Source organism: Lissotriton helveticus, chromosome 7 (assembly GCF_964261635.1).
Source record: "Lissotriton helveticus chromosome 7, aLisHel1.1, whole genome shotgun sequence".
NCBI lineage: Eukaryota > Metazoa > Chordata > Amphibia > Caudata > Salamandridae > Lissotriton > Lissotriton helveticus.
The window spans coordinates 114,608,405-114,622,008 of record NC_136068.1 but is presented as its reverse complement, the minus strand read 5'-3'; the positions used below and the strand labels follow the sequence as shown (position 1 = coordinate 114,622,008).

Genomic DNA, 13,604 nt, shown 5'->3' with positions numbered 1-13,604 from the left:
CGGGCAGGTTGGGTTGCGATGGGGATGGACATGCGAGAGATTCATGCGGATGCATTGGGTGCTGTTTATACAAGTTGGTAACAGCATTAGAAGAAGAGAGTGATGTCAATGCGTAACTATGACTCATTCACTGCCGATTAAGGTGCAGGAACGCCAGGTAGAAAAGACACTTCACTGGTTTCTAAATATTTATTTGTTTATTAATTGTTTATGCATTTTTGTGTAGCGCGGACTTTGCCCAGTGGCGTCGGAGCGCTTCACAGTGGGAACAGAGGTGATGCATGATGAGAGCAGATTGCAGAGGCAGACGTGGCGTTACATGGGGTAGAGGTGACGGTTGTGAGCAAGCATAATGCATGGGGTGGTAGGGAGTGCACAGGAGGAAGGGGTGACGGGCTCAACCTTCACCAGCAAACCTACTCCAAAATAAAACAACAAACAAAATATATTGGATCACCATAACGCCACCACCTCATTAGCCCCATCTTGTCAAATGCTCGTCGCACGAATACCCAAGAACAGAAATGCCACTGGTACTATTTTCTGGTTTCACGCGCATTAGCGAAAATTGAAAAACAAAAGAGCACAGTGTGCAGTGGAACACGTGGTCTCTACGACAGAAGGAAAATCCCAGCGCCGCTTTGCTAATCTGGCAGCCTGACAGTAGTAGCAAAAGATGGGGTGAAACTGACCGTAAACAGCTAGAAGCTCAAACCAGGGGAATGACTGCGCTACTCTCGCGTACTGCCCTGCACGAGAATGCTGCCCACCAAGTCCACGGCAAACCTCGGGGAGACAGACGACTGCGCGTGCACAGCCACAGCTTCTAGGCACCGCCGCTGGAGTTCTTTAACCCGCCCCTGGGGAACAGCGCAGTCATGGATTGGGTGAAAGCATGTTGTCAGGGATTGGCAAATGCTGTACACACACAAAAACAAGCACCTACGAGGACACAGGGGGCGGGAGAGGACACGGACGGCGGGAGGGGGGCGGGAGAGGACACGAACGGCGGGAGGGGGGCGGGAGAGGACACGGACGGCGGGAGAGGGGCGGGAGAGGACACGAACGGCGGAAGAGGACACGTACGGCGGAAGAGGACACGGATGGCGGGAGAGGACACGAACGGCGGGAGGGGACACGGACGGTGGGAGGGGACACGGACGGTGGGAGGGGACACGGACGGCGGGAGGGAGGCGGGAAACGTGCACAGGACAGCGAGGGGGGGGCGGGGAGGCACACGGAGGGGGGCGGGAATGGACAGCGCATCTGAAATCATTTTCAGTGAAAGGGGAGGGAACGGGAAAAAACGAAACTCCGCCCAGGGAAAAAATCTCTGGAACGCCCCCGAATCTGGTCCGGCCTTGACGGACAGATCCGGCACCCAATGGCTAGCCTCCATTTATGGAGCTAGCCAATGAGAGCCGGGGGACGTTCCCGAAGTCCTTATTGTAAATAAAGGATTTCACCTGCGCCGAAAAGCTGCGCAGAGCGCAGCCTTCGGCAGGCGAAACCCAAAAATGAGGTAAGAAACGCATTTTGCGACGGGTCACTTGTTGTGCACTTACTTTGTTGGCCTCTACATAGCTATACATAACAGCAGCCCAACAACTGGATTCCAAAGGATGGAAAAGACTTGACCTGAATGTTAAGAGGTAAGACAACCGGAACGCGGAGAATCATTTATGCTATGCAGCTGTACACAGCCTGCACACAAAGAAACAAGTTATTACTTCAGATGCTCGTTGATTAACTTTCTACACAAATATGAAAAACACATTAATTGATTCCAATAGACGCCCAAATGCAGACATCCCATTAGATAATATATAGTATTATCCTATATCATACTTAGAACTGTTAAAAGGTCATTTTAGTTTCTAGACCGTTTTACTTTCGCATTCTTTATTGATTAAATATGTAATGCCAACAAATCAAAAACATCATCCACAGCTAACGCTAACTTGCTTAGAACAAGGTAGCGTGAAATGCAACAGGATGCATGTTACCAGATCCGCAAAAATAAGTGTCACACCAGAGAAAATAAAAGGGCAAAACTAGTCTGGACCATTGCAGAGGCGTTACTACAAATTGACAAAATGTTTTGCAAATAGTAACTGGTCCTCCGCGACTTCTTTTTAATTCATTGGGATAAAAAAATAATCCCCTTGATAGCTTTACAATATTCAGTATTTTAAATAAGTATTTACGTAGCCCACAGATTCCCTTGCCTGTGTGGGTGGAAAACTTCAAGCAATTAGCCAATATGAAATACAAATCCACGGCACCAATGTACAACAAGCTCTGGCAAAAACAAAGCTCCACTGGGGAGAAGCAGATATTCTTTGTGCAAAACCACACTATCTAAAACAAATATGTCAGCTGGTTGTAAATGATGATATAAGCTCTGTGCAACCGGAGTGGCGTTTACAGATGAAACTGTGTGGATATCACTACCGCATTCTGGTTATAATACATGTGCCAGGTTTCATTTTAATAAGTAAATGTAAAAGCTTAAAAACACAAATGGTGCAATGCAGTGGTGTCCGAAAGGAAAAAGGTCATATCAATTTAACACCCCCGGACTTTCCCCAGAAAGTCGGCAATTATTTATTTAAATTACCCAAGTGTTAAAGATTTTTTTATTTATTTGTAAAACACGCAAAAGGCCCGAAACCCACTGACTACTAAAGATATAGTAAAGGTCAAGACTGCTATCCCCGTAGATTTAAGATCAGATTGTGCCCTGGGCCTGATCGCACTTCAGCCCAGCAGATACAGGTCAGGCGGCTGAGCCCAGAAAACACTAGTCCCAGCAAAAGATTGTCAGCCAAACTCGGTGCTTGTATTGAGAAAGAATACAAGGTGACAGCGGAAGTAAGGGACACAGAAGCCAATCGAGACAGACATACAAGGAAGAGAAATACAGATGCAGTGACAGACGAAGCAACAGGCAAATAGATATAGTGGCAGAGATAGAGGCAGCGATACTGATTTTGTCTGTCTTTATCTCTTCCTAACTCCCTCCCAGCTGTCGGTTGTCTCCATCTTTACTTGCCTTTTTCTTGTTGGTTTTCCTCTCCGTCTTTCTCCTTCGTCCCTCCTCTTATTCTGCCTCTCTTCCTCCCTATTTTTCTCCGTTTCTCTGTTCCGTGTCTCTTCTCTCCCTTTATAAGCGTTTCTTTCTCCCAGTCTGTTTTTCCGTCTCTTTAAGCCGTCTTCCTTTTCTTTTTCTCTACCTACATTTCCGTGTCTCCAAATCTATATGGTTCTTTTGCTTGCCTTTTTCTGCCTCTCCCTCTTTTGCTGACTTTCTTTCTACTTCCAGGTCTGTCCCCATCTTATTCCGCATGCCTTTCCCTGACTTTGCATCTCCTACCTTTCTCTCGCTATGTCTCTATCTTCCAGCTCCTGCATTCCCTGTACTGGGCAATTCGACTTTCTTACAATCTTGGGCGAAGTGCAAATGTTGCTGTGCTCAGTTACACGCAGCCTAAAAAGCTTTACTGTCAAATGCCCTAGCCTTTCAAAGGTTCGTAGAAACAGATTGAATACATCTGGCTGTGAAATGCTGTTAATAGCCTGAGACATCTATACTAATGCCTGCTCTGTCAAGTGATCGGCTGACTGTACGGTAACAAAAATGGATTTGGGAGCTTTCTTTCCCCAGCATGGGGAGTTACACACTTCGTTTGGACACGGGGAGGAAACGTTTATGGAAACAAATTCAACTGTTACGTACCAAATTAATGCGCGGCCGATGTTAATAAGATCTTTTGTTGACAACGGAAGGGAAAACCTTAAAATCCACTAAAACGTTTAAATTCAAATGTTTTGAAGTATTTTTAGGATTGGAAAAATAAAACTGAGTAACATACTGAACAGAGGGCACAGGCGAGGAACAATGGACACAAAGGGAATTCCCGAGATGGAAAGGGCTCTTAATCGAAGCGCACAAAAATGGAGGTGCGCCATGGCTTCCGAGCTGGGAAAAACAACGAGCTCTCCCCTTCTCCGTCGTGTCTTCTCACAGAGCACGGAAACTAGCATCGAAAAAACGCGATTTTGACATCAAATCCCACTGAAGGAGCACCCCAATAAGCTTATGTCAGTGTCCAGGGGAGATCGGACCCCCTTACGCCGCTCCAGAATTGGGTATTGTTGATCCAAGTGGGAGAATAAAAACACTGGAAACTGCTGCTCTGTCCAAAGCGCAGCCGCCATGAACAGCTCCTTCCCAGCTCTGAGAGCGGGGGCGGGAGAGGACACGGACGGCGGGAGGGGGGCGGGAGAGGACACGAACGGCGGGAGGGGGGCGGGAGAGGACACGAACGGCGGGAGGGGGGTGGGAGAGGACACGGACGGCGGGAGGGGGGCGGGAGAGGACACGAGCGGCGGGAGGGGGCGGGAGAGGACACGGACGGCGGGAGGGGGGCGGGAGAGGACACGGACGGCGGGAGGGGGGCGGGAGAGGACACGAACGGCGGGAGGGGGGTGGGAGAGGACACGGACGGCGAGAGGGGGGCGGGAGAGGACACGAGCGGCGGGAGGGGGCGGGAGAGGACACAGACGGCGGGAGGGGGGCGGGAGAGGACACGGACGGCGGAAGAGGACACGAACGGCGGAAGAGGACACGGCGGGAGGGAGGCGGGAAACGTGCACAGGACAGCGAGGGGGGGCGGGGGCGGGGAGGCACACGGAGGGGGGCGGGAATGGACAGCGCATCTGAAATCACTTTCAGTGAAAGGGGAGGGAACGGGAAAAAACGAAACTCCGCCCAGGGAAAAAATCTCGGGAACGCCCCCGAATCTGGTCCGGCCTTGACGGACAGATCCGGCACCCAATGGCTAGCCTCCATTTATGGAGCTAGCCAATGAGAGCCGGGGGACGTTCCCGAAGTCCTTATTGTCAACAAAGGATTTCACCTGCGCCGAAAAGCTGCGCAGAGCGCAGCCTTCGGCAGGCGAAACCCAAAAAGGAGCTTCAGTAAACAGTGAGCCAGCCTACCTGAGGCCTGTAGAGGGAAATTAAGGTGGACTTAGGAACTAGTGTGTGTTTTTCAAACTTTTAAGTTTGCTTTATGGGGTTGGAAGCAGCAGTGTGGGCCCTGGTTGGTCATTCTGCATTCAGACATTTTCCCAGTGGACTGCAGGCATGGTGGCTCCTCTCAGAGCTGGATGAGCTGCTGTGACTTAACCATGTCTCGATGATGCCTTTGAAGCCACAGCCTCTTGCTGTGCGAGTCTGGTTTGTCCATTCTTGCTACTGCGGATTTTATGTTCTAGTCCGGTGTGCGCAGAAGCTGTTGCAGTTGTGCAGCTTGCTTAGTATTGGAGCGTTGCTCAGGGTCTGGAAGAGTGGCATTCGTAAACGCAGCGGGGATTGGTTAGTCTCCAGTGACTTAGCTGCAAAAATGGACAAGGGGTATGTGGTCATCATCGTTGTGCAATAGAAAGTGCATATGTGACGCTAGAATCTGATCAAGGAGAATTTGTCTTGTTTCTAATCATTTTCAGGAATAGGTGGTGAGCTTTTGGATTTCAGGGTACAGGTGGTTGCTTTGTAATCTGATTACAAAGCAAACCGGGAAACTCTGGAATTTCAGGAGACTCAGAATAATCATAATAATATATAGCACTCTTTTGACCTCTTAAGAATGACAATGTGAACTAAACCACGCTGGAATTGAAATAATGACCTCCAGTCTCGCACCGTTTCAGCTCAACCCTCTGTACCAAAGACACCACCTGAACAGTGGTAGAAAAATCTGTGTTAAACTGTACATATATTTTATTCAAAAATACTTATTTTGGTTATCAAAGGCTTATTAACCCCTACGTTTGTATGAAATCTCTGTTCTGTTCCAAAGAAATGATGATAAATGTTCATACGAATACATCTCCAACAGAGATGGTCCAGTATTCAAGGTTGGGGAAGATCCTTCACTGAGTTGATGTGCCTGATGTAGGACTCTGTGACATCGCTGTCTTGTGCCATTTGTCTGGCGTGCAGCTGTCCTTCGGGGAGCCTTAGTGGCCACCTTTGTTAGCTTGTTGAAGGCTGGATCATGCCTGCATAGTTTGACGTGCTTGATGCTGCAGTTTGTAAGATGTAGTGTTCATCTTTGTGTGTGATGGACTGAGAGGTGCTCCTCCTAAGGAGCATTGGAGCTGCACCGAGGCATAAGCGAAGAGCAGCAATTCCATACTGATATTTCTGGGGAGATTTCAGTCCCCAAGCCCAGTCTCTGACTAGGCGATCTCAAAACAAGCCTTTGACTAAGGGCCTAATTTAGATCTTGGCGGAAGGGAATACTCCCTCACAAAGGTGACTGATATACCGTCTGCCGTATTACAATCCCATTATATCATATAGGGATTTTAATGCAGTGGAGAGGATATCCGTCACATTTGTGACAGACGATTGCATCCGCTGAGATCTAAATAAGGCCTGAAGTCACAACTGTGGTGAGAAGTGGTGATGATCAACAATCCCAAAGTAATAGGTTGTGTACTGCAGGATAGATGTGACAGAGGGTCTTAAGGTTGCTGGCACAGCAGCATTCATACCGCCTTAGGCAGGACCAATTGAACATGCAGACAAGGGTTCCACTCCCTGTGCGATATCTCAGCGAGGGCTGCAGCTATGGGAGAGCATAGTGTGTGATCTGCAGGTCATACGTTCACATCGCACTAAGTTAGTGCTTTTCACACTGATTTCTGTTCCATGTGCATGACACTGATTTGTGTACCATCCACATGGCACTAATCTGTGTACCGTGCGCGTGGCACTGATTTGTGTACCATTTGCATGGCACGGATCTCTGTGCTTTGCGCATGGCACTGATCTCTGTGCTTTGCCCATGGCACTGATCTCTGTGCTTTGCCCATGGCACTGATCTCTGTGCTTTGCCCATGGCACTGATCTCTGTGCTTTGCCCATGGCACTGATCTCTGTGCTTTGCCCATGGCACTGATCTCTGTGCTTTGCCCATGGCACTGATCTCTGTGCTTTGCCCATGGCACTGATCTCTGTGCTTTGCCCATGGCACTGATGTGTGTGCCGTGCGCATGGCACTGATGTGTGTGCCGTGCGCATGGCACTGATGTGTGTGCCGTGCGCATGGCACTGATGTGTGTGCCGTTCGCATGGCACTGATGTGTGTGCCGTTCGCATGGCACTGATGTGTGTGCCGTGCGCATGGCACTGATGTGTGTGCCGTGCGCATGGCACTGATGTGTGTGCCGTGCGCATGGCACTGATGTGTGTGCCGTGCGCATGGCACTGATGTGTGTGCCGTGCGCATGGCACTGATGTGTGTGCCGTGCGCATGGCACTGATGTGTGTACCGTGCGCATGGCACTGATGTGTGTGCCGTGCGCATGGCACTGATGTGTGTACCGTGCGCATTGGCACTGATCTGTGTGCTGTGCGCATGGCACTGATGTGCGTACCATGCTCATGGCACTGATTTGCGTGCCATGCTCATGGTACTGATCTGCGTAGCATGCACATGGCACTGATTTGCGTACCATGTGCAGTTCGTTATAGGTGAGCAAGAGTTTTAAGCTATAACAGTGCTGCGTGTTAACAGAAGAACGAAGGGAACTGGGTGACCAGTGTGAACCACGCAAAAAGAAAGCAGAAGATAGCTGATCTTGATTTTTTTTTTTTTTTTTTTTAAACAACATGAAATGTGTATGTTATTTGCCACGTGACGTCAGATTTATCAACTGCCAACACTGGTGAGGATAACCTGAACATACAATTTATATATCAAGTAAAACTATATAATCTTAAGGTGTGTATCTTTTTTTATGCATCTCTATATATAACAAGACTCTCTGCTAGGGATCGATACAGGTTCTTAAGCAGAAGGATCTTCAACACTGGCCATTATGGTAGCTTATAAACCTCCACTGTTGACGTGCAAGAGCATGCCTTCTTATGGGCACACAGATGCATGAGCAGCATAAACCTGGATGTGAACGTCAGACTGGGCGAGTTTGTGAAGTTCCGCGGACGTGACCAAAAGACTCTGCCACACTACTGCACAAATGGCACCACGCGCAGTGCAAGATGACGCTGCTTTGAGTAGATGTTCTACTTGAGCTGCAGCTTTCTCAACGCAAACAGAAGGTTTCTCAGTGCGAGTGGTAGCAACCACCCGCGAACGCCCATGTTGAGAAATCTTGCCCGGAGGTGGCTTGGAGTAAGATTTTCCTTGCTGCAGCTCGCCAACTTAACGTTGGCGAGCGCTAGCAAGTAAAAAAACTCGAATCCACTCTGCAGAGTTTTTCAAAATACCACACACTGCGCAGAGTAGGAAAAACTCCGCGAGCGTAGCGGAATTTCATGCCCAGGCCTATGTGGAAGACTGTATCTGCAAAGTACTGATATACCGAGTATAGTACTAATACCAAAATGAACATTTCTGGAGAGGTACCCGAAGTTGCTTTAGTTTTAACACTTCTTTTCAAACTCTAGTAAGTAGTTAATAGTTATTTTAGAGTGCCCACATTCTGTGTTCTAGTCTGCATAAAGAACAGTAAAGACCTTTTTACGGGGAAACTCAGAAAGTGTGTAAAGGGGTGTTCATTGTGTGCAAAGAGCATACAGCTGTGCCCCGATGGTGACACTGTTTTCAAATGTTGTATTTAAACTTCTGCAAATTGCTAGGAAAGGCATTTAGTTTCCAAGAAAGTGATCTTCTTTGCCAGGCATCAAAGGAGCCAACTCCTGGAAGAGAAGAGGATGCTTTGGTAGAAAAGGATGGTGTTTAAATCGTAAAAATCGACCCAGGTTAATCTCATCATAAATTACTCTGTGATGGAGTGAGATATTGGACTAGCTCTCACCTTAATTTTCTTTCCGAGAGAGGATGGAGCTGTGCCTTACTAGCAGTCAGAGGAGCCGAGCGGAGAGTGCGGAAGCATATGTATTCCTTAGTCTTAAAACCTTTTTTACCCCCTTCACCCACAAACACAGCTTGTATCCCCTGACATTAATGTTCCCTGTTCAGTCCCATTTACGCTTTCAGACTGCGGTTCACCCATCAGGTATGTTTTTGTCTTTGTTACATCAGCAGTTGTAACTTAGTTTCTTCATAGGCACTTGTGTGCGTGTTTAGTTTGTCAAAAAAGAAAAACATGTTCCTTGAGACGGTTACCTCGTGTGTATTTTTTAGTTTTGTTTGCCTTGACACTGTATATCCTTTCATTCTCTCTTACAGCTCCAGCAAATGTCCGCACCCTACAGGACCTGGCCCGCATTTCTATCCGTGGGACAATTAAAAAGCTAATCCAACCCGAATCCAAGGGCAAGACTGGAAATGGGCTGAAGAACCCGCCACGGTTCAAGAGGCGGCGGGTGCGCAGGCGCCGCCGCTTGGAAACCATTGTGTTTCTGGACAAGGAGGTCATTGCCAGTCGCATCCCTCACCCTTTCGACGATAACAACAACTTTGAGGATGGTGAGGAGGAGAGACGGGAGGAGGAAGAGAAGGTAGTCCCAGGTGTGAAGCCGGACCCTCCTGTAAACCATCTGAGGGAGAAGATCTTGTGTCTCCCCTTGCCTGACCCGCTCAAATACTACCTCCTCTACTACAGAGAAAAGTAGAGGTGTCCCATGTTTGAGGGGGTCACATAGATGGAACAGTAGTTCAGGATTGATCCTTTGTAGGGCTTAACAAATGCATCCACCTGCTTGCTGGTTAACATGACCATGGACGGCGTTAGGCTGTCTGAGAACTGTTGCTGCTGTATGTCTGATGTATATGTTTGAAAAAGACCACGGCTTGCACAGTTAGGAGGGGATTTACGCTGACTGCAAGTTGAGGGGTGCAGCTCCTTCTCTCGGCCTCCCTGTTCGGTTGCCCGCCTTCCTCAGTAGGGTTTCCTTTGACTTTCAAAGCAAGTTGGTGGTGTCTTGAATTGACTCTTGCGCCTGTTACATACAGGAGAGCTTCACTTCCCTATAAACGGAGATCGTCGCGGTGCCTCAACATTTCCACTCAAATTTCGGTTTGAGGATGGTTTAGAGCACAACTTCCAATCACCACCATGCCTGACCTTGTCTTGACTCTGCTTCAGGCCGTGCAAATTCACGTCTTCTGGTGGAAACGTGGTCTCTCTCTTGCCCCTTCTGTAAATGAATCTGCAGAGAAAATCCCACTGGTATTGCAGTTATTTAGAGAGAGCTGATTGCTCCAGAGGTCAAGCAGTCCAAGCACTCAGGTTATGTTATGGCCAATTAAGTAAAGTTTTCCCAGCGCAGGAGACCCCTTGCACCTTTTCCGCCTTTATTTTTTACCATTTTGTAGTTGTAAAGCATAGCTGAAAATGAAACCTGGGTCATACAAGAAGAGGGGCTCTTGTAATTTTGTGTGTAATTAATTATTATAGCGCCTTTTGCAGCCTAAGTTCACTGATATTCAGAGATCAGCGTGGCGGGATAGAGATTTTGTTTTTTATTTAAATATTGGTACTGTTACAAACCAATATATATGCAGTTAAATGAAATATAAGCATTATAAAATGCTGTGCGCGTGAAATATGAGCTTTGAAGCTGTATTACAGAAATAATGCAAAAAAAAGTGTCTGCTGAGAAGGAATTTCAGGCATAACTAATCTGCCAGTTTCTATGTATGGACAAGGCAGTGTATAGTACTCCACAAAATGGAGGAATTGGAGGCCCAATTTGGGAAGCTGTGAGCACAGAGGGGTGTGGATTATTTTAACTTTGTCTTTAAGACAGGTTTCAATATATGCATCAATTGTGTTGCTTACTAACCAGTCGCCATTTAGCGTCTGAAACAATCTCTAATGTGGGTAACTTACAGCTTCCTGTTCAAATTCACCATCTTTTGAGCGCCAAGATGAGAATTCTCTATTCCAAAAGTTATATGGTCTGTGTCGTAAAGACTACACTACACTGGCAGCTTGTTTTCCGTCTTGGTGGCTGAAGCATAGACTGCTCCGATTCACCTTTACCCCGAGCTGCAGAGCCGTTCTTGAGGCTCACAGGTTAGTCACTTAAAAACAAGTCCACCATGTTGGCATGCATACTGCCAAAATGCTATGACTGGCATGTCTAGTAGTATGAAATAATGTTCCAGGTGTACAGGACTGGCAGTGAGTGCGGATGCAAAGCACTGCGTTTCATTGGACATGGAAACACTACTAATATCTCGGATTAAAGCACTTGTAAACCGTGATTGTCTTTTCTGAATTTCCATTGCCGGGTCAAGATAGCGTCTTTCCCACGTGTCGATTTTGGATTTAATTTTCGCTCTGGTTACTGTTGTCTATGTAAGATGTGATGCTTCGGAAATTTGTGGCAGGAATGCAGAGACCTTCCCATGTTGGCCAGCTCCGAGGCCTGTAGCAGGCTGACTTTAATGGGCTTTCTGTGATAAATTTTGTTGAGAGGTCAGAATATAGTTCATCATCTATTGTAGACCCACGCTGCCATCTTTCCGATGTTACGTTCACTAAAATATGGACCAAGACCCCAGTGAGAGCACCTAGAGGAAGATGTAGTTACATTATGGATCGAGTAATACCCCATTTCATAAGCAAATTCCTCATATAGGTTTGAAATACCAGTTTAAAATATTTGGCCATTGGTCATGGTGGACCTCTTATACACTGCTCAAATACAGAACACCTTTGCTAACTGATATTGTAACATGGGTTTTGCTGGATGTATTTGATTAGTAGTGTGGCTCTTGCACTTTATGAATTTACTTTTTTTCCTAATTTGAGCAGTGAAAGACACTGAGTGCTTCAATGCTGACCTGTGCAGTGAAAAGCAATCTGCCCCATCCATCGTCTTTTAAATTCAGAAATGAACTAACCTGCCTTCTCGTTACATGCTCCATGCCGTTTCCCTATCTATAGCAATCAGTTTTTGCTAGAAATTGACTGTATTTCGAATTAAAAGTTGTTCTTGCTAAAAAAACTCAATAGATTTTGAATCTACACCCCAACTTCGTAGAGCTGGCCCTTGTATGCAATTTCATTCCTACTTGAAGTCAACAAAGAATTGCGCCTTCTCTGGCCAATGTTTGGAAGTATTGCTTTTTGGCTTTATGGTCTTTGGGTATGTAAGCTATATTATAAACACACTTTTATTCCCTGCAGTCAGTTGTCTTGAAGGAGTTACTGTTCTTGTCACTGTGGCGTAGTGTGGACTTGCATGGTAATTTGATGGACATAGTAGCCTTAAATCCTATTTTTTCACCTCAAGCTTCAGACTACCAGGAGTCCTGCTACTTTGGTGTGACATCTCCTCTGATACAGTCCTCTCTTCCCTGTCTGTTGTATACTTTTGCCTTTGGAGACAGGTTTTGGAGAGTGTGGGTGGATGCCTTTGCTCATTTATCCTCGACCGGAGACTGCAGCAGCCCTATGTTCATTGGCTGATTCAAAGCAACGCGCTGCTTCAAGCCAGGGATGCACATACGTACATTTCTGATACAGGCAAAAAGAGGAGCCAGTGTCCCAGGTGACAGGTCGACACCCGACACGTTCCATCTGTAGCTGGGCGAAGCACCAGCAGCAGAACATGTAGGTTCTTTTTGTGCTGGTCATATACATTTCTATGTTGCCCTTAGATGATTTTATGTGACTATAAAGATTTAATGGGAAATAATGAGAAATTAAGAGGAGAGCTTGTTTCCTATACCCAGCACCTTGGTGGCTCTGTATAGTTGTAGATTGGGTCCTGTGTGTGCACAGTCATTCGCAGCTGTATATAGGGCGTGTTCAGCAGTTCTAAGTACAGTAGTTTACTCTTTTTCTATTGTCAATAATGACAATTTTTTTATCCGACAGATTCTACCATTTGTTTATTGACTCATTTGCTTCTAAAATGCTTTTGTGACTCCTGTTTGTAGAAAAGTCATGTCTTCTGAAACAAGCAACAATTCACAAGATGCAGCATTGAAGGGGGTAGGGAGTCGTGTGCATTTTCACGTACAGAGCACCCATGGTCTGCACGCATCTTGTAACCTATGCTGTTGTATGGAAGTAACTTGTTTCATTAAAGGTGTACAGGACGTCTGTGATTTGCAGTTTTGTATCTGTCTGGAGGGCAGTGCCCCTCATCCCTTACTTGCTTTATTCACATCTCCTGATTTGACTTGTGGCATTACTCCTTCTATGTAAATGACTTGCAAGCATTCAGTATTTATTTGCTGTGAATGGCATCTTGTTTTATCCATGCATTGTTACTCAGCAAGAAGTAATTTGTTTCGTATTCCTATTTATTTTTTCGTGTAAAAGCTGCATCAAAGTAGCAGACCAAGTAACAGACATTCGGGCGTCCCTATACACAGATCAACAAATCAACGATGCAACCCAGTACATCATGAAAAGAGGTGGCCATTAACCCAGACAGATGCACACATAAAACACACCGAGCCATTCAGGCAGCTACTGTTGACCAGAAACACAGACTTGCACCCATCTGGAGGCAGCCAGCACATAGACAAACACATTAAAAACCTATGTGTAAATATAGTCGCAGACAATACATCAAAGCACATAAGCAAACTCAGCGGGTTGAATGAATTTGAGTGAATGGGTGTGGGATGAGTACATGGC

General features: G+C 46.6%; 1 protein-coding gene across 2 annotated transcripts in view; it reads left to right on the top strand.

Annotated features, from left to right (window-relative positions):
* The window catches only part of PCMTD2 (protein-L-isoaspartate (D-aspartate) O-methyltransferase domain containing 2), a 162,297-nt gene extending 149,236 nt beyond the window's left edge, over positions 1-13,061 (top strand). For both annotated transcript variants that reach the window (XM_078651649.1, XM_078651648.1), the window contains one exon: positions 9,230-13,061. In XM_078651649.1, coding sequence (XP_078507775.1) covers positions 9,230-9,615 — 386 coding nt within the window. In that variant the 3' untranslated portion in view covers positions 9,616-13,061. The remainder of the gene's footprint in view (positions 1-9,229) is intronic.
* The last annotated feature ends 543 nt before the right edge of the window (positions 13,062-13,604 follow it).